This window comes from Mobula hypostoma, chromosome 4, assembly GCF_963921235.1.
Source record: "Mobula hypostoma chromosome 4, sMobHyp1.1, whole genome shotgun sequence".
NCBI lineage: Eukaryota > Metazoa > Chordata > Chondrichthyes > Myliobatiformes > Myliobatidae > Mobula > Mobula hypostoma.
The window spans coordinates 135732066-135754491 of record NC_086100.1 but is presented as its reverse complement, the minus strand read 5'-3'; the positions used below and the strand labels follow the sequence as shown (position 1 = coordinate 135754491).

General features: G+C 42.4%; 1 protein-coding gene across 9 annotated transcripts in view; it reads right to left on the bottom strand.

Annotated features, from left to right (window-relative positions):
* Positions 1 to 22426, bottom strand: part of intu (inturned planar cell polarity protein) — a 117862-nt gene that overhangs the window by 56550 nt on the left and 38886 nt on the right. For all 9 annotated transcript variants that reach the window (XM_063046550.1, XM_063046549.1, XM_063046547.1 and 6 more), the window contains one exon: positions 13701 to 14296. In XM_063046550.1, coding sequence (XP_062902620.1) covers positions 13701 to 14296 — 596 coding nt within the window. The remainder of the gene's footprint in view (positions 1 to 13700; positions 14297 to 22426) is intronic.

Here is a 22426-nt window from a genome sequence, read left to right as displayed (position 1 = left end):
GTAATTATGGGAAAGATTGAAGGGAAGAAGCAAGAGCAAGACAAAGACAAATGATGATGGAGACAGCAGCCAGAGAACTGGAAATGAATACCAATGGATTGATCCACTTAACCCGAAACAGGAGTGTGTGGGCCACAGCAGTCAAAGCTCAGACTGGGCACGGCACCCGATGATGATGATCCACAAGAGGAGGAGCTGTACTGAATTTGGTGTTGGATGCTGAGCCTGGCCAAGTGACCAATCTTTCAGAGGGTGAACAGTGACCACAATTCCTTAGGTTTTAAGAAAGCTATAGGTATGGATAAGTATGGACCTTGTGGGAGACTATTAACTATTACAAGAGCATTAGGCAGGAACTGGGGAGAGTTGACTGGGAACAGTTGTGTTTTGGACAAGTCCACATCTGACATGTGGAAGGTGTTTAAACACCAACTACAGAGTACAGGACAGGGATATCCCAGACAAAAAGAAGGACAAGGATAGGAAAGTAAAGTAAAGGGCATTGGATGTTGAGCGAGGCAGTGATTTAGACAAGAAGAAAAAGGGAAAGTATATAAAGCTTAGGAAGCTAGAATCAAACAGAGCCCTGGAGGATTATAAAGAAACCAGAAAAGAACTCAAGAAGGGAATTAGGAAAGCCAAGAGCAGTTATGAAAAGTTCTTGGCAAGTCAGATTAAAGAGAATGCCAAGGTTTCTATACATACATCAGGAGCAAGAGGATAACTAGGGAGAGGATGAGACCACTCAAAGATAAAAGGGGAGAACATTTGCTTGGATGCAAAGGATGTGAGAGGGGTCCTTAGTAAGTACATATCTGTATATACAAAGGAGAAGGACATAGAGGATAAGAAGGTCAGTGCCGAGACTATTAATGTGCTAGAGCATTTCAAGTATTATGTATTGCAATATACTGCTGCCACAAAACAAGTTTCACGACATGTGCCAGTGATATTAAACCTGACTCTGAAGAGCATTTAAGGTAGGTAAGTCCCCAGGGCTTATGATGGGATATAACACAGGTTGTTCAGAGAGGCAAGTGAAGAGATGGTTGGGGCATTGACCAATATCTTTGTGTCCTCTGTAGCCACAGGCAATGCCCCAGAGGCCTGGTGAGTAGCTAATGTTGTTCCATTGTTCAAGAAGGGAACCAGGGATAATCCTGCAAACTGTAGACCAGTTTCACATCAGTGGTAGAGAAGTCACTGTAGAGAATTTGTAGGGATAGAATTTATGAACATTTGGAAAACGATGGCCTAATTAGGGAGGGCCAGCATAGCTTTGTGCAGGGAAAGTCCTGTCGTACTAACTTGATAGAAATTTTTGACAAGGTGATGAGGGTGATTGATGAAGGTAGAGCTGTGGATGTCGTCTACATGGACATTCGTAAGGCGTTTCACAAGGTCCCTCATGGAAGGCTCATCCAGAAGATTAAGATGCATGGGATCAATGGCAAACAGGGTGTTTGGATTCACAACTGGCTTGCCCATAGAAGACAGAGGGGTGATCGAAGAGACTTATTCTAGCTGGAGCTCTGTGATTAGTGGTGTTCCACAGGGATCTGTAGTGGTAGCTCTGATGTTTGTGATGCATATAAATAACCTGAATGAAAATGTACATGGGTGGATTAGTAAGTTTACAGATACAAAGATTGGTGGTGTTGTGGATAGTGTAGATGACTGGCAAAGAATATAGTGGGATATACATCGTTTGCAGATAAGGGCAGAGGATTGGCAGATGGAATATAACCAGGCTAACTGTCAAGTGTTGCACCTTGGTAGGTCAAGTGTAAAGAAACAGTACACTGTTAAGGGCAAGACAGAACAGAATAAGGAATGCTGAAACACACACAAAATGCTGGAGGAACTCAACAGGCCAGGCACCATCTATGGAAAAAAAATACAGTCAACGTTTTGGGCGGAAGGGTCCTGCCAAAGGGTTTCGGTCCAAATCGTTGACTACTTTGTTTCATAGATGCTGCCTGGCCTGCTGAGTTCCTCCAATATTTTGTGTGTGTTGCTCGGATTCCAGCAACTGCAGATTTTGTCGTTAAGGAATGCTGCGTTTTCTTTGTAGCAGTTACACTATATTCTGTCATCGCTTTAGCTTGTACTACCTGAATGCACTGTTGTAATGATTTGCTTTGTATGAACAGTACGCAAGACAAACTTATTACTGTACCTTGGCACGTGACAATAATCAACCAATACCAATTCTCTATGCAATTACAGCTACCCTTTACCTCCTTGCTCCCCGTCATCCATGAACCCAAACACTACTGAGAACCAAAAAAAAAGTGCAGATGCTAGAAATCTGAAACAAAACCAGAAAATACGTAGAATATCAGGCAGCATCTATGAGAAGAGAAGTAAGAGTCAATTCTTCAGGTCAAAGACTTTGCATCAGAGCTCTGATGAAACATCAGCAACTTAAAATTTTAACTGATGATTCTCCCTCCATAGATTTTGCCCAACTTGTTGAGTATTTTCCATGAATGCCTTAAAAGTCATATTTCTAGCATCTTCAGTTTTTTGCTTTTAGCTCACTCTGACCAATCTTTGGCATCCTAGTGCAGAAGGCCAAAGAGAGGTCAGTGTACATTTTGACTTGGTACATTGTAGCATTCCAAAATTGGCACAGGGTTCAACACTGTCATATAATCAATCATTGTGGTCTTGTATATCTCATTTCCAGCTTTATTTTTGTCCTCTCTCTTTTCAGGTATTAAAGATGTCATTTTCCATTCCAAACCATGCTTCCATCAGATACAACTTTGCAAGCTTCTCACATCAAAGTTGCTGGTGAATGCAGCAGGCCAGGCAGCATCTCTAGGAAGAGGTACAGTCGACGTTTCGGGCCAAGACCCTTCGAAGGGTCTCTGCCCGAAACATCAACTGTACCTCTTCCTAGAGATGCTGCCTGGCCTGCTATGTTCACCAGCAACTTTGATGTGTGTTGCTTGAATTTCCAGCATCTGCAGAATTCCTTGTGTTTGCAAGCTTCTTTCAGGTTGCATCATCATCGCTTTCACCATTAAATCTCAATATTTCCATCCATCAGAAATCGTCTCCACCGTTTTCCTTTCTCTGTAATCTAACACCTGTTTCATTTCTAACCTTTCTCAGTTCTGATGAAAGTAATCAACTTTAACATTAAACATTTCTTTCTGCATTTTCCATTTTTGTTGCAATAATTTTGCCTTAGAATGTTAAAATACATTTCGGGAAGCCTGTAATTGATAGAAAGAATAAGAATATTTTTATTGTCATTGTTGTGGAGCAATGAAACACAGTTTAGCAGCTCAACGTTTTGCAGCACAACAAAGAATATAATACATAATATATTAGAATATAATATATATACATAAAATAAACTCTAAAACTTCAGGAGTGCAGTCCAAAATTAATAATATATGGTTGGGGGGGTAGTTCATTCACTAATGAAATAAAAGCAAAAGAACTATGCCATAAATTTAGACTCTAGATTATTCCTGAGCTGATCGCGGATGATAGTAAACTTTATGATAGCCAAACCAGAGTGCTGAAGGATATTAATTCCAGGGGAGTCTTGTTAATGTAGTTTTTCTGAAATAATCAGCTTCATGGCTCGGTTGATGTGCGATGTTTCTTTTTCCCTCTTGTTACGATGTTTAACATTGAAATAAAAATGATGGAAAAAGCTGCAATGAATGTATAAAAGATTAGCAAGGTAACTGTTGGCCTTGGGGATTTTCTCAGGGCTATACCGTAATAAGGGAAGGATGGGAGAAATCTATCGAGAACAATAAAATGAAAGGTCTGGCAGTAAATCAATGATTGTGACACTCCAAGATAGCTCAAGTTACCAGTAAATAAGTTTGCATTGACTACTGACATACATGGCAGCTCGCACAATTTGAATCTTGCAATAAATGCACATACTTTTTTTATTTCAATGGCAAGGATAGCTTTTCCCTTAAAAAAATAGGTTTATGGAAGCATGACCCAATGAAATTTAACGTAATACAAGAGTAAAGAACATGGAAGATGCCTATGTAAAAGCCTTTCAGCAGAGGCTCCTGCAATGTACTGCCAGAGAAGGTGTTGGAAGCAGATACAATTATCATGTTTAGAACATAGAAATCTACAGCACATTACAGGCCCTTTGACCCACAATGTTGTGCTGATCATGCAACCTACTCTAGAAACTGCCTAGAATTTCCCTATTGCATAGCCCTCTATTTTTCTAAGCTCCATGTACCTATTTAAAATTCTCTTAAAAGACCCTATTGTATCCACCTCCACCACCGTCGCTGGCAGTGCATTCCACACATCCACCACTCTCTGTGTGAAAAACTTACCTCTGACATCCCCCTTGTACCTACTTCCAAGCACCTTAAAACTGTGCCCTCTTGTGTTAGCCTATCAATGTCACGCTGTAACCTCTGACAACCCTCCTGACTATCCACAATACCCCCCAAATTTTATGTCATCAACAAACTTAATAACCCACCCTTCTACTTCCTCATCTGGGTCATTTATAAAGATCACAAAGAAGAGGGGTCCCAGAACAGATCCCCGTGGAACAGTCCTTTTGTAATTGGACTGCTTTCGCTCCAAGAGTTTGACTAGCTTCTCTGCTGTGTCTGTCTCTCTCTGCACTTTCCCAGGCTAGTGGCCCACAGACTATTACAATGTACCATGTATTCACTTTTGGGTGCAGCTTGAAGGCATTGCTTCTGTGCTGTGGGTTGTACAGTGTTGAAATCTGACCAAACTCTTGTCCACCCATGTTCCTCCACAGCCCCAGTGAGACTGCAGGATCTCCAGATGAGTCTGGAGTGGGGGGGTGGGTGGAGACAGTGGCGGAGGGGACAGAAGGAGCGACGCCTGACTTCAGGGAGTGCGCCGCTCTGCAACACAGAGTTGCTATTGTTCTGGGTTGGAGGGGAGGGGAGGGGAGGAGAGGGAAGAGGTAGGAGAAGGGAGAGGATTGGAGTGTATTACAAGTGAATGGTTGTAATTTCTTTAAAATTAAAGTTCTGTCAATGCAAATATGTCTAAAAAATTATTCTTGCACCCTCCCTCCACTACACCCCTCACCATGTTGATCACCACCTCCCTCCCCATCTCCGTTACCCACTTAATTAAATTGTTAAACTTATTGATATAGTTCAAGTACAGGACAATGAGATTAGTGCAAATAGACAAAAAAGTTGTCCAAATGTGGAGGGCTGAACAGCCTGTTTCTGTGCTGTACAACTCTACAGTATGATTCCATGAGAGGATACAAAGCAAAATCCTGGAAACTTGAGACAACCAGGAATTACTCTCCGTGCAACTCAAATGGTAGGTCTCAAGCAGCTTTCCCATTGGTAATTCAGTTTCATTCTTTTAAGAGTTGCTGTCAGAGTTAATGCATCACATTGCTTTAAAATTGAGAGAACATGAAAACCTCTATCCTCCAAATTGTTTTTTTACAAACTAGTAGATTTCATAACTGCTTAACTGAATCAGAAAATATAGTACCCTTTTAAAAACAACAGATTGAGCTCTGACAGCATCCATCTCTCAAATTCTCAGTGGAAATTCCAGCCCTCTCTTCCCTTCATGTCTGCCCTACTCTTGAACTCAATACACAATCATATCAGCTGTCACCCTATAGGCTACTCCATCCAGAATATCACCCCACCCCATTTGTTCATTCAACAGTTTTGTCCTCTTTCTCATCTGCTCCCGCCCCAAAAGTAAATGTATCAAGCTCACAATCCTTGAAACTTCTGAAAAAAAGAACTAAAATCAATACAACCAAATATGAAGTCGATATTCTATTGAAGGTCATGATCTAAGCTCATTGTGTGCTTATTGAAGCTCTGTTAGAAGCTAGTTCTCTATGGAAATAATCATGAAGTTCATTGAATATGAATTGGATAATTCACATAAATCAAAATACTCAACCAATATATTACACTTTGGACTTACTTCCTTTAACTATTTATTTTCTTAGTTAAACTGCTTTCATGTCATCATTGGTTTGAGGTGATATTTGAAGCAAAATCTGAAGTACACTCATTGAATAGAGTGTAAATGCACCGTCAAGATAGATACTTTAAATGATCCCAAAGGAAATTACAATGTCACTGTAACATTACAAGTGCACAGATATACAAATATGAGGAGTATGAAAGAATAAAAAAAATTACCTCAGTCAAATGGGGAGGGGGGTGGGGTCATCACTTACCCAGCTAACGGTTGACTCACTTAGAGCCTTAATGGCTGAGGGTAAGAATTACCTCATACAGTGCTCATTAGAGCAGTGCGGTTGTCTTAGCCTGTTACTATAAGTGCTCCTCTGTTCAGCCAAGGTGATATGCAGAGGGTGAGAAACAATGTCCAGAATTGCCAGGATTTTCCGTAGGTCCTTTGTTCTACCACAGCCTCCAATGTGCCAGTTTGACTCCTATAACAGAGCCAGCCTTTCTAATCAGTTTACTGGGTCTGTTGGCATCACCTGTGTTAATGCCATTAACCCAGCACACCACCACATAGAAGATTATACTGGTGACAACAGACTGGTAGAACGTGAAGGAGAGGCCTTCATACTCCGCAAATGACCTCAGTCTCCTCAGGAAGTACAGGCAACTCTGACCCTTCCTGTACACGGCCTCTGTGTTGGTGCTCCACTCATGCCTGTCATCCGGTGCACCCCCAAGTACTTGTAGGTCCTCACCACATCCACGTCCTCACTATCAATAGTAACAGGGAGCAGTGCAGGATTAGTCTTCCTGAAGTCCATCACCATTTCCTTTGTCTTACTGATGTTGAGCTGCAGATGATTTAGCTTGCACCATTTGACAAAATTCTTCACCAGGGCCCTGTATTCATCCTCCTGTCCTCCCTTTATACACCCTTTGCTGAGTCAGAGAATATCTACAGATGACATGACTTAGTGTCTAAAGTCTGACTATACAGGGTAAACAGGAAGGGAGCAAATACTGTAATAGTATTATAGTATAATGTTTTTGTTATTTATTTAATTGGTTTTCTTTATCTAATTTTAGGATTTGCGTGAAATCTGATCACATCTTCGGGTCATATTTATACAAAAATAGAGAAAATTCTACAGGGTTCACGAACTTTCTAGCACTACTGTAACTGATTTTGATACAGGATGAATACAAGAAGGTTTAGAGGGGTTAGGTTGCCAGAGTCTGTTTATAATTAAATTTAAGTGTCTTCTGATTCACAGACATTTTAATTATTTTGGATACAATGATCCAGTCCAAGAGCCAAAGTAAGCAGTGTTTTTGTTCAATGTGGACTGAGTCATATCAAATTTATTGCGTAACACACATATTAAGTTAGTCCCTTAAATACATTCGGAAATTGTATATTTACACATAAGATTGGACCATAGTCTTCTATGCACTTCCCAAGATGCTTCTATGAATGACAACTCGTTAAAAACACATGGTTATTAGAAAATTTGCCTGAATCGTTTCATAGAACCAGATGGTTCCTATGGATCTGGCTGAAGTAAAAAACAACAAAAAAAGAAACCTCCTGCTGTTTGGTAACCATAGCATTGAGAGCCTCCAGCTCTGGCATTCCAATCTGCTAACCTTTAGCTCAACCTTCTCTAGTTTAAAAATTACATTAAACATTCTGTTCCTCTTCCTTAAGTGTACTACCTGCCATGATTAATAACTGTTTATTACATTGGACACTGATGTACATAAATTTCATTCTGCATGGGAAAAACAAAATTTGAGGTTATTCAAGTACTCTTATCCATATAACAGGAATTCTGCAGATGCTGGAAATTCAAGCAACACACATCAAAGTTGCTGGTGAACGCAGCAGGCCAAGCAGCATCTGTAGGAAGAGGTGCAGTCGACGTTTCAGGCCGAGACCCTTCGTCAGGACTTAACCATATACAATGTATAGACTGAAGAGAGTCAACGCTGCCATTCAATCTCAACCAAATGCTTTGTTTAACACTCTTAAGCCATTTAGTTTCATACAATGCATTCCCACCAAATAATCACCTGGATATACAAAACAGAATAAATGGTAAGCATGGTTAAGATTTAAGGTGGTACATGACAATCAAATGACCTACTTTGTTCTGCATAGCAGTAAGTCCTTTGGTTGTTTCAGGAGCTTAATTGATCAAACTAAACAGAGTGGCTTGCGATGGTGAAAAAGGTTAGGGTTGTTCAGTGATGAATGACTTGCTGTAAGATACCTAGCCTAGGAATGGTTCTTATTAGCACAATATTTCTGGCATGACAAAATTAAGATATTCTTCTGGGATAAATGGTGGCTTGTTTCTCTTGTCCAAGATGTTCATTTGACTGGCTGAAATGTTATTTGTTTTGTTTTGTTATCCATGGAACTGAGCAATATTGAACACTGCTATCATTAACAGCCATCCATGCTTCAGAGCTTATGATAGAAAGTAATTGACAAAGCAGTTCATGCCAGTTTGGCTTAAGTCACTGACTCAAGAAACTCCTTTATCTGTGCCATTCTGATCATTGAGAAAAGGATAACAAATAACCAGATTGAATTTATCCTGCATTTTGAGGAAAAGAGAATTTAATATTTTCCACTTTGTCAGGCAGACACTCATAACCTAGCTATACCCGGATAACTGCTCTGGAAACGCTTCTATTCCTGGAACACAGTCTTCAGCACTACCATGGAACATAGTCAGAGTTTCTAAAAACTGTGTCAAATCCATGCTCTCAGCTTTCTTTGATGTCATGTTTAGTGAATGGCTTTGGTTGAAGATAAGCTGATGTGGAGGAACGTATGTGGAAGCCAAAACAGATGATCCACTCTAGCTAAAGTTGACTGCACCTAGCACTCTGAACAGTAGCTGAAAGGAGCAATCAAAATGTCATTAGGTCCAAAAGTAATAATGCAATGGATTTGGTAAAGACGCGTATTTTGAAAGATTGAAGTATTTAATTCCAGCACCTGCATTGTCATGCAAACAACAGGAATTCTGCAGATGCTGGAAATTCAAGCAACATACATCAAAGTTGCTGGTGAACGCAGCAGGCCAGGCAGCATCTATAGGAAGAGGCGCAGTCGACGTTTCAGGCCGAGACCCTTCGTCAGGACTAACTGAAGGAAGAGTGAGTAAGGGATTTGAAAGCTGGAGGGGGAGGGGGAGATGCAAAATGATAGGAGAAGACAGGAGGGGGAGGGATGGAGCCGAGAGCTGGACAGGTGATAGGCAGAAGGGGATACGAGAGGATCATGGGACAGGAGGTCCGGGAAGAAAGATGGGGGGGGGGTGACCCAGAGGATGGGCAAGAGGTATATTCAGAGGGACAGAGGGAGAAAAAGGAGAGTGAGAGAAAGAATGTGTGCATTAAAAAGAGTAACAGATGGGGTACGAGGGGGAGGTGGGGCCTAGCGGAAGTTAGAGAAGTCAATGTTCATGCCATCAGGTTGGAGGCTACCCAGACGGAATATAAGGTGTTGTTCCTCCAACCTGAGTGTGGCTTCATCTTTACAGTAGAGGAGGCCGTGGATAGACATGTCAGAATGGGAATGGGATGTGGAATTAAAATGTGTGGCCACTGGGAGATCCTGCCCTCTCTGGCGGACAGAGCGCAGATGTTCAGCAAAGCGGTCTCCCAGTCTGCGTCGGGTCTCACCAATATATAAAAGGCCACATCGGGAGCACCGGACGCAGTATATCACCCCAGTCGACTCACAGGTGAAGTGATGCCTCACCTGGAAGGACTGTTGGGGGCCCTGAATGGTGGTAAGGGAGGAAGTGTAAGGGCATGTGTAGCACTTGTTCCGCTTACACGGATAAGTGCCAGGAGGGAGATCAGTGGGGAGGGATGGGGGGGACGAATGGACAAGGGAGTTGTGTAGGGAGCGATCCCTGCGGAATGCAGAGAGAGGCGGGGAGGGAAAGATATGCTTAGTGGTGGGATCCCGTTGGAGGTGGCGGAAGTTACGGAGAATAATATGTTGGACCCGGAGGCTGGTGGGGTGGTAGGTGAGGACCAGGGGAACCCTATTCCTAGTGGGGTGGTGGGAGGATGGAGTGAGAGCAGATGTACGTGAAATGGGGGAGATGCGTTTAAGAGCAGAGTTGATAGTGGAGGAAGGGAAGCCCCTTTCTTTAAAAAATGAAGACATCTCCCTCGTCCTAGAATGAAAAGCCTCATCCTGAGAGCAGATGCGGCGGAGACGGAGGAATTGCGAGAAGGGGATGGCGTTTTTGCAAGAGACAGGGTGAGAAGAGGAATAGTCCAGATAGTTGTGAGAGTCAGTAGGCTTATAGTAGACATCAGTGGATAAGCTGTCTCCAGAGACAGAGACAGAAAGATCTAGAAAGGGGAGGGAGGTGTCAGAAATGGACCAGGTAAACTTGAGGGCAGGGTGAAAGTTGGAGGCAAAGTTAATAAAGTTAACGAGTTCTGCATGCATGCAGGAAGCAGCGCCAATGCAGTCGTCGATGTAGCGAAGGAAAAGTGGGGGACAGATACCAGAATAGGCACGGAACATAGATTGTTCCACAAACCCAACAAAAAGGCAGGCATAGCTAGGACCCATACGGGTGCCCATAGCTACACCTTTAGTTTGGAGGAAATGGGAGGAGCAAAAGGAGAAATTATTAAGAGTAAGGACTAATTCTGCTAGACGGAGCAGAGTGGTGGTAGAGGGGAACTGATTAGGTCTGGAATCCAAAAAGAAGCGTAGAGCTTTGAGACCTTCCTGATGGGGGATGGAAGTATATAGGGACTGGACATCCAAGGTGAAAATAAAGCGGTGGGGGCCAGGGAACTTAAAATTATCGAAAAGTTTAAGAGCGTGAGAAGTGTCACGAACATAGGTCGGAAGGGATTGAACAAGGGGTGATAAAACAGTGTCGAGGTATGCAGAAACGAGTTCGGTGGGGCAGGAGCAAGCTGAGACAATAGGTCGGCCAGGACAGGCAGGTTTGTGGATCTTGGGTAGGAGGTAGAAATGGGAAGTGCAGGGTGTGGGAACTGTAAGGTTGGTAGCAGTGGATGGGAGATCCCCTGAGCGGATGAAGTCGTTGATAGTGTGGGAGACAATGGCCTGGTGCTCCTTAGTGGGGTCACGATCGAGGGGTAAATAAGAGGAGGTATCCGCGAGTTGTCGCTGTGCCTCGGCAAGGTAGAGGTCAGTACGCCAGACTACAACAGCACCCCCCTTATCAGCGGGTTTAATAATAATGTTAGGATTAGTGCGGAGGGAGCGGAGAGCAGAGCGTTCCGAAGGAGTGAGGTTGGAATGGGGACAAGGTGCGGTGAAGTCGAGACGGTTGATGTCCCGTCGGCAGTTGGCAATAAAGAGATCCAGAGCAGGCAGAAGACCAGAGCGGGGTGTCCATGCAGAAGAGGAGGGATGAAGACGGGAGAAGGGGTCATCGGTGGGGGTGGAAGAGTCCTTGCCGAAGAAGTAGGCTCGGAGACGGAGACGGCGGAAGAAAAGTTCCGCATCATGGCGAACACGGAACTCGCTGAGGTGTGGGCGAAGGGGGACAAACGTGAGGCCCTTACTGAGAACAGAGCGCTCTGCCTCCGACAGTTGAAGGTCGGAGGGGATGGTAAAGACCCGGCACGGATGAGAGCTGGGATCAGAGGGGGGAGGGGGGAGGCTGGGGGTGTCAGTGGAGAGGACAGCTTATCCACTGATGTCTACTATAAGCCTACTGACTCTCACAACTATCTGGACTATTCCTCTTCTCACCCTGTCTCTTGCAAAAACGCCATCCCCTTCTCACAATTCCTCCGTCTCCGCCGCATCTGCTCTCAGGATGAGGCTTTTTATTCTAGGACGAGGGAGATGTCTTCATTTTTTAAAGAAAGGGGCTTCCCTTCCTCCACTATCAACTCTGCTCTTAAACGCATCTCCCCCATTTCACGTACATCTGCTCTCACTCCATCCTCCCACCACCCCACTAGGAATAGGGTTCCCCTGGTCCTCACCTACCACCCCACCAGCCTCCGGGTCCAACATATTATTCTCCGTAACTTCCGCCACCTCCAACGGGATCCCACCACTAAGCATATCTTTCCCTCCCCGCCTCTCTCTGCATTCCGCAGGGATCGCTCCCTACACAACTCCCTTGTCCATTCGTCCCCCCCATCCCTCCCCACTGATCTCCCTCCTGGCACTTATCCGTGTAAGCGGAACAAGTGCTACACATGCCCTTACACTTCCTCCCTTACCACCATTCAGGGCCCCAAACAGTCCTTCCAGGTGAGGCATCACTTCACCTGTGAATCGACTGGGGTGATATACTGCGTCCGGTGCTCCCGATGTGGCCTTTTATATATTGGTGAGACCCGACGCAGACTGGGAGACCGCTTTGCTGAACATCTGCGCTCTGTCCGCCAGAGAGGGCAGGATCTCCCAGTGGCCACACATTTTAATTCCACATCCCATTCCCATTCTGACATGTCTATCCACGGCCTCCTCTACTGTAAAGATGAAGCCACACTCAGGTTGGAGGAACAACACCTTATATTCCGTCTGGGTAGCCTCCAACCTGATGGCATGAACATTGACTTCTCTAACTTCCGCTAGGCCCCACCTCCCCCTCGTACCCCATCTGTTACTCTTTTTAATGCACACATTCTTTCTCTCACTCTCCTTTTTCTCCCTCTGTCCCTCTGAATATACCTCTTGCCCATCCTCTGGGTCACCCCCCCCCCGTCTTTCTTCCCGGACCTCCTGTCCCATGATCCTCTCGTATCCCCTTCTGCCTATCACCTGTCCAGCTCTCGGCTCCATCCCTCCCCCTCCTGTCTTCTCCTATCATTTTGCATCTCCCCCTCCCCCTCCAGCTTTCAAATCCCTTACTCACTCTTCCTTCAGTTAGTCCTGACGAAGGGTCTCGGCCTGAAACGTCGACTGCGCCTCTTCCTATAGATGCTGCCTGGCCTGCTGCGTTCACCAGCAACTTTGATGTATGTTACCTGCATTGTCATTATAACTTACAACACTAGAATGACTGGTTTCCTGAACAAGAATGGCAAGTTTGGAGCCATCAGTAATGAAGTGATAGTTACCTAAATAATGGACAGATTTGTGCTGGCTGTGACTGGTGTTTGCAATGGGATGCACACAGGTAGCAAGTCCACTCCAACTCCTGGACATATTAAATGACACACACCACACCACTCTGTCCCTGAATTCCATTTCACCCATTAACAAGGCTTGACTGTGTTGGGGTTCCAGTATTATAATAAGGAATGCATTTCTTGGATCCTATACCAGCTAGATCCAGCTTGAGTTTATGAGGCAAGACCATTTTTTTTTCTTTAAGTTCAATGTTTTCTTGAATAATTAAAAAAAATAGAATCTGTTGTAAGGGCGCAAAGTTCTGCTCACAGCTTTGCCTCTTCAAGGCTCTCTGAAAGTTCCAGATGTGGGCCTCAGAAGTAAATCACTCAAGGCTAACTCTGTGCTTAAGCCTCCTGGATATGGAGGGGCAGTTTGATCAGATGCAGGTGGGGAAGGACCATGAGAAGCAAACTGAAACTACTTTTCTGAATTCAGAAGTAAACCTTGTATTACAGCATGAGAAACAGGTTGCCAAATGGAATACATTTGTTAAAAGTAGATTTTTCTGTAAATGTGACTTTATCAATTGGTATATCCTAGATTCCTTTACAAAAATACATTTTACTTGTATAAATACATATTTTCACTCTTACCTATAAATATTTGACCAGATTTCATTGCTGTACTGCCATGAATCAAACTGTATACAATAATTCTCTCTTCAGCTGGTGTTTTAGCACCTGTGAATTTGTCCAAATGTTTTCCTTCTGCTGGATTTTTTCTTGAAGGCTGACAAACAATCCCCACATAAGCTTCCAACAGCTTTGTCCCTTCTACAAGAAATTTGTTATTTATTTTATTTGGATTAACATAAACATACACATCCTTGTATGATAGTTGTACGGATACCCCAGTTCTAGGGTTTGGCTGGTGCTTCAATATGGAAACAGGTCTCGGTGGTTGATTACTATTTGGTTCATTTGCTTTGCTGCAAGAATGTCCATGTATCCGGCTTTTCTTTTTTAAAACATTAGCAAGCTTTCTAAGTCTGTGTTCATGTATGTAAGGCTCTTTTAATTTATGGTCAGTAATGATCTCTTCTTCTTTATCACTAAACCTGACATGGTTGATTAATGGTGCTGGCACTGAATTAGCTTGGATAAGTACATCCTCTTCATCTTCACTTAGTTCCAGGTAGAACAGTTCTCCATTCTTCTGCACATCATCCAACCACTCAGGTTCAAGATCACTGCAAAAATAGATAACAGAGTTGAAGTTGGAGGAAAATGTGTAGGAAACCTGGAAACTACTGCTAGATAATTGGCTCACACCTCTAACTTTTGCAATGCTTTTGTTCTGGCTGCACAAGTCATTATATAACCATGCAAGAGAAAAAACATCAATGATTCTCTACTTTTGCCTTTTAAAATTTTGCAGTGCTACCAAAGACTACAGAAAAAAACCAAAAGTTTAAAATGTCTCCTCTTACTTCAACTGTTGGTTGTCCTTTCTTGCTGATATATTGAAAAAGTGACGTACAAATTAAAAAAGAAATTGGTCTTTACTTAGAATTCAATGATAATGGAGAGGTTTCACCTCCCATTCTATGGGATACTCTGAAGGCTGTTTTAAGAGGGAAAATTACAGTGATATCTTCATATAGAAAAAAATAAGGAATAAAACATTAGAAGAATTACAAAATAGGCTGAGGGATCTAGAAAAAAAACACAAATTGTATTTGGCACAGGATACATTAAAGGAAATATTAAAAAATTAGGAATGAAATTAATAGTTTGGCTACGCAAGAAATCAGGAAAATTTTAATGTTTCTGAAACAGAGACATTATGAAAGTGGATGTAAGTGTATGAAAATACGGGCGTGGAAACTGGAAAAAAAGATAGCAGAAAATACAATTCATAGAATTAGGGATCCAAGAACAAAAATGATAAAAAAAAATAAGCTGTGAAATTCAAGAAGCTTTTGAAGTGTTTTACAAAACTCTATATTCCAAGGTTCCGGGGGAAGCATAACCCAAATTGACACCTTCTTGAATTCTCTAGAGTTACGCACTTTAAGCGAAGAACAAAATAGAACAATGACTGCTGACACAACTGAAGTTGAACTAAAAGCTGCAATTAGTAGGCTTAAATTAAGCAAGTCACCAGGATCAGATGGGTATATGGCAGAGTGGTATAAAGAATTTTAAAATGATTTAATCCTGTCTTACTCCCCACACTGAATTGGACCCTAAGAAAGGCAAAATGCCACCCAGCTGGAAGGAAGCGATAATCTCAGCTATACCGAAAGAAGGCAAGGATAAAATGGAATGTGGGTCATTTAGACCAGTATCTGTTCTTAGGTTATTTACCTCCATCACGGCCAAACGATTAGAAGAGTTTCTACCAATACTGATACACAAGGATCAGACAGGTTTTATATAACAACGCCAAACACAGGACAATATACGAAGGACACTACACATTATGGATCATATACAAAAAAAATAAAATCGAAGCAATAGTGATAAGTGTGGACGCTGAAAAGGCACTTGATTCGGTTAATTGGAATTTTCTTTACAGAGTTTTACATAGATTTGGTTTCCATGACACAATTATTAAAACTATACAGGCACTATATGACAATCCTACTGCGAGGATTAAAATCAATGGATATTTACCAAATAGTTTTACCCTAGGAAGGAGCATGAGACGGGATTGTGCATGGTCACTGCTACTCTTCACATTATATCTAGAACCATTAGCTCAATACATAAGACAAAATGAAGATATCAGTGGAATTACTATTAAAGGGACAGAGCATAAATTGGCCTGTTACACGGACGACATTTTGATCTATCTAGGGCAACCAACATACTCTTTACCTAAATTGACGCAATCCTTTGAACAATATGGTCAATTATCAGGATACAAGATCAACACAGGTAAAACCCAATTACTTTCATATAACTATAGCCCACCAAGAGAAATTGAAAGTAGATATCCCTGGGCATGGCAAACAGTCTTTCAAATATTTGGGCATCATTATGCCAAAAGATTTGGCAAAATTATCAGAATGCAATTATCAGCCTATATATATAAAAAAGGAAGATAAAACAAGATGGAACCTAATTCCTTTTCTTAGTCTCAGTTCAAGGATTAAATCTATTAAAATGAATATACTGCCCAGACTATTATATCTCTTTCAGACCCTACCAATAGAGATTAATCAAAATCAATTCAATGAATGGAACAAAATGTTATCAGGATATATATGGCAAGGTAAAACGCCTAGAGTTCATCTCAAAATTTTGCAATTAGCCAAGGAAAAGGGCGGGGGGGGGGAATGGGGCCTACCTTCTCTTAGAGATTATTGTTTTGCAGCACAGTTGAGAGCTGTGATATGTTGGTGCAACCCATCATATGACACTCAATGGAAAAACATTGAGGAGGGGATACTTCCCATCCCCATACAGGCAATTTTGGCTGATAACAACCTACAAAGGTACATAAATACTATTGATAACCCATGGGTGAAACAGACTCTTAAAATATGGAAAACGATAAAGTAAAGCCAGATCTAACATACAGAGAAGCTTTGAGGAAAGAGAAGCAGAATAAATGGTGTAAAGACAGTAAGGTAGAAGGACTGAAATGTGTGTACCTCAATGCAAGAAGCATCAGGAACAAAGGTGATGAACTGAGAGCTTGGATACATACATGGAATTATGATGTAGTGGCCATTACAGAGACTTGGCTGGCACCAGGGCAGGAATGGATTCTCAATATTCCTGAAGTGCTTTAAAAGGGATAGAGAGGGCGGAAAAAGGGGAGGAGGGGTGGCATTACTGGTCAGGAATACTATTAGAGCTACAGAAAGGGCGGGTAATGTAGCAGGATCCTCTTTTGAGTCAATATGGGTGGAAGTCAGGAACAGGAAGGGAGCAGTTACTCTACTGGGGGTATTCTATAGGCCCCCTGGTAGCAGCAGAGATACAGATTGGGAGGCAGATTTTGGAAAGGTGCAAAAATAACAGGATTGTTATCATGGGTGACTTTAACTTCCCTAATATTGATTGGCACCTGATTAGATCCAAGGGTTTAGATGGGGCAGAGTTTGTTAAGTGTGTCCAGGATGGATTCCTGTCACAATATGTGGACAGGCCGACCAGGGGGAATGCTATACTAGATCTAGTACTAGGTAATGAACCAGGTCAGGTCACAGATCTCTCAGTGGGTGAGCATCTGGGGGACAGTGACCACCGCTCCCTGGCCTTTATAATTATCATGGAAAAGGATAGAATCAAAGAGGACAGGAAAATTTTTAATTGGGGAAAGGCAAATTATGAGGCTATAAGGCTAGAACTTGCAGGTGTGAATTGGGATATGTTTTTGCAGGGAAATGTACTATGGACATGTGGTCGGTGTTTAGAGATCTCTTGCGGGATATAAGGGATAAATTTGTCCCGGTGAGGAAGATAAAGAATGGTAGGGTGAAGGAACCATGGGTGACAAGTGAGGTGGAAAATCTAGTCAGGTGGAAGAAGGCAGCATACATAAGGTTTAGGAAGCAAGGATCAGATGGGTCTATTGAGGAATATAGGGAAGCAAGAAAGGAGCTTAAGAAGGGGCTGAGAAGAGCAAGAAGGGGGCATGAGAAGGCCTTGGCGAGTAGGGTAAAGGAAAACCCCAAGGCATTCTTCAATTATGTGAAGAAAAAAAGGATGACAGGAGTGAACAACAGGAATTCTGCAGATGCTGGAAATTCAAGCAACACACATCAAAGTTGCTGGTGAACGCAGCAGGCCAGGCAGCATCGCTAGGAAGAGGTACAGTCGACGTTTCAGGCCGAGACCCTTCCTCAGGACTAAATGAAGGAAGAGTGAGTAAGAGATTTGAAAGTTGGAGGGGGAGGGGGAGATCCAAAATGATAGGAGAAGACAGGAGGGGGAGGGATGGAGCAAAGAGCTGGACAGGTGATTGGCAAAAGGGATACGAGAGGATCATGGGACAGGATGTCCGGGAAGAAAGACGGGGGAGGGGGACCCAGACTTCTCTAACCTCCGCTAATGCCCCACCTCCCCCTTGTACCCCATCTGTTATTTATTTTTATACACACATTCTTTCTCTCACTCTCCTTTTTCTCCCTCTGTCCCTCTGAATATACCCCTTGCCCATCCTCTGGGCCCCCCCCCCCAGTCTTTCTTCCCTGACCTCCTCTCCCATGATCCTCTTGTATCCCTTTTGCCAATCACCTGTCCAGCTCTTGGCTCCATCCCTCCCCCTCCTGTCTTCTCCTATCATTTTGGATCTCCCCCTCCCCCTCCAACTTTCAAATCTCTTACTCACTCTTCTTTCAGTTAGTCCTGAGGAAGGGTCTTGGCCTGAAACGTCGACTGTACCTCTTCCTAGAGATGCTGCCTGGCCTGCTGTGTTCACCAGCAACTTTGATGACAGGAGTGAAGGTAGGACCGATTAGAGATAAAGGTGGGGAGATGTGCCTGGAGGCTGTGGAAGTGAGCGAGGTCCTTAATGAATACTTCTCTTCGGTATTCACCAATGAGAGGGAACTTGATGATGGTGAGGACAATATGAGTGAGGTTGATGTTCCGGAGCATGTTGATATTAAGGGAGAGGAGGAGTTGGAGTTGTTAAAATACATTAGGACAGATAAGTCCCCGGGGCCTGACGGAATATTCCCCAGGCTGCTCCATGAGGCAAGAGAAGAGATTGCTGAGCCTCTGGCTAGGATCTTTATGTCCTCGTTGTCCACGGGAATGGTACTGGAGGATTGGAGGGAGGTGAATGTTGTTCCCTTGTTCAAAAAAGGTAGTAGGGATAGTCCGGGTAATTATAGACCAGTGAGCCTTACGTCTGTGGTGGGAAAGCTGTTGGAAAAGATTCTTAGAGATAGGATCTATTAGGCATTTAGAGAATCATGGTCTGATCAGGGACAGTCAGCACGGCTTTGTGAAGGGCAGATCGTGTCTAACAAGCCTGATAGAGTTCTTTGAGGAGGTGACCAGGCATATAGATGAGGGTAGTGCAGTGGATGTGATCTATATGGATTTAGTAAGGCATTTGACAAGGTTCTACACGGTAGGCTTATTCAGTAAGTTAGAAGGCATGGGATCCAGGGAAGTTTAGCCAGGTGGATTCAGAATTGGCTTGCCTGCATAAGGCAGAGGGTGGTGGTGGAGGGAGTACATTCAGATTGGAGGATTGTGACTAGTGGTGTCCCACAAGGATCTGTTCTGGGACCTCTACTTTTTGTGATTTTTATTAACGACCTAATGTGGGGGTAGAAGGGTGGGTTGGCAAGTTTGCAGATGACACAAAGGTTGGTGGTGTTGTAGATAGTGTAGAGGATTGTCAAAGATTGCAGAGAGACATTGATAGGATGCAGAAGTGGGCTGAGAAGTGGCAGATGGAGTTCAACCCGGAGAAGTGTGAGGTGGTACACTTTGGAAGGACAAACTCCAAGGCAGAGTACAAAGTAAATGGCAGGATACTTGGTAGTGTGGAGGAGCAGAGGGATCTTGGGGTACATGTCCACAGATCGTTGAAAGTTGCCTCACAGGCAGATAGGGTAGTTAAGAAAGCTTATGGGGTGTTAGCTTTCATAAGTCGAGGGACAGAGTTTAAGAGTCGCAATGTAATGATGCAGCTCTATAAAACTCTGGTTAGGCCACACTTGGAGTACTGTGTCCAGTTCTGGTCACCTCACTATAGGAAGGATGTGGAAACATTGGAAAGGGTACAGAGGAGATTTACCAGGATGCTGCCTGGTTTAGAAAGTATGCATTATGATCAGAGATTAAGGGAGCTAGGGCTTTACTCTTTGGAGAGAAGGAGGATGAGAGGAGACATGATAGAGGTGTACAAGATAATAAGAGGAATAGATAGAGTGGATAGCCAGCGCCTCTTCCCCAGGGCACCACTGCTCAATACAAGAGGACATGGCTTTAAGGTAAGGGGTGGGAAGTTCAAGGGGGATATTAGAGGAAGGTTTTTTACTCAGAGAGTGGTTGGTGCGTGGAATGCACTGCCTGAGTCAGTGGTGGAGGTAGATACACTTGTGAAGTTTAAGAGGCTACTAGACAGGTATATGGAGGAATCTAAGGTGGGGGCTTATATGGGAGGCAGGGTTTGAGGGTCGGCACAACATTGTGGGCCGAAGGGCCTGTACTGTGCTGTACTATTCTATGTTCTATGATTATAAAAGAATATAAACTAGAGGGAGATATTGCAATTCTTAAATGGTGTGCATATGACTCGGGTTTTACGCCGAATAAACTGGATGCTAGATTTAAGGACTGGACAGCTAAAGGAATAACAGTTTTTTGCAATATAATGAAAGAAGGAACACTGTTCAGTTTTGAAATGCTTAAAGAGAAAATTAGAAAAACAAAACTTTTATCAGTATTTACAGATGCGACAGTATGTTAATAGGACGGTTAAAAATGTGACCAAGTACATGTTTGATATATGCTTTTCTAAATAGCTCTAACACAAACAACAGGAATTCTGCAGATGCTGGAAATTCAAGCAACATACATCAAAGTTGCTGGTGAATGCAGCAGGCCAAGCAGCAGCTGTAGGAAGAGGTGCAGTCGACGTTTCAGGCCGAGACCCTTCGTCAGGAATCATTTCAAGCGTGTATAAGGGTTCGTCAAATCTTAAAACACATTTGACTTTATACATTAAAACAAAATGGGAGAAGGAAGGAGGGATAATTATACCTGAGGAAGAATGGACAATAATATGGAGGTATCAATGGAAGTGTATCACAGAATTGGAGGGAGATTGGATGGATAAACTTGATAAGTATTTTATTACACCCTCTCAGAAATCCCATTATGACAGTAACTTCCCTGTTTGCTGGAGAAATTGTGGAAATCAAAATGCAAACCATTTTCATATTTTCTGGGAATGCCCCGTTATCAAAGGCTATTGGAGTGGGATACACAATGCCCTACAAGGCATCTTTAAATGTGAAATACCCTTAGGAAGTAAAACCATATAATTTGGGTATATACCTGAAGAATGGTTGAAAAGAGATAAATATTTAATGAATATACTGCTGGTGGCTGGTAAAAAGACTCTTACCAGGAAATGGTTATCACAGGAGAGCCCAGCTTTAAACACATGGATGGAAATTACAATGGACATTTACAAAATGGAGAAGATAACAGCATCTGTTAATCATAAGTTGGAACAATTTGATTCCTACTGGGAAAAATGGTTTAACTACGCAACACCTCATAGGCCTGATTTTATTCTCACAAATCAATGAATATGTTGTAAAAAAAGAATCACTCCTTATTTGTACATAGTTTTCTCCTTTTGCTTGTTCTCTCCTTCCTCTCTTTTCTATAAGTGTATACCGCAGATAAATATTATGTGGAGATTTGTGGCATATATTTGTACAATATCTGAAATACATCTTATGGAAATTCAAGCATAATAATTCAAGTATAATTTTGCTTGAATTTCCAGCATCTGCAGAATTCCTGTTGTTTGTTTTATGGAAATGTTTGTTTGATGATGAACTTCAATAAAAAATAAATTACAAAAAAAAGTGATGTAACCACTTTGCATCTTAACTGCTCCATCCAAAAATAAATGTCTTTTATCTTAAAACAATTAAGAATGTTTTCTGTTTCCTTTCTGAAAACTATTTTAAATTTCTGTGATGTAGCTGCAGGCATATTGGGAGTAGGTTAGAGATGCCAAACTTTCACTTGAATCCAAACTGAACAAAAACAATTGAAGCTTAAGCAGACAATCTGGTTGCTAACTTTCCTTTGGTGACAACACAAGACTGTACATATTCACAAAAGCAAATTCTGTTTCATCATTTTCAAAAAAAAACATTCAACCAATACTTTTCTGAATCTTGGATACTGTAAGCAAGGCCATTGATACACTCTTTGTGATGTTCTTGACAGGATACATTATATATGGCAAGAAAAAATGCTCATCATTTCTTAAGCAATAAAATTATTTAAAGGTTTTGGTTTATAATTTCAAGTAACTGCATCATTATCTTTTATCATGTCAAAATACAGTGGTAGACTGGCTGAAGATCAAAAGCAGCCATTTTTAATTTCAAACACACTCCCTTTATTAAACAAGGCTGCAGAGACAGCAAGAAATATCCTGAAACATCTGCTAAATGTCATAAACTGTCAAGCTGCTGAACTGTATGGTTGCTACTTACAACCGATTTCTATCATATAAAAACAGCATGAATGCATAACATTTTATATGAATACAAGAGTCTCAACATACAATCTTCCTACTATTCTTGGCATGTCATTACTGTGACTTCAGCTATCATTTTAGTGTGCACTGAATATTATTGATTTGGATAAAGACA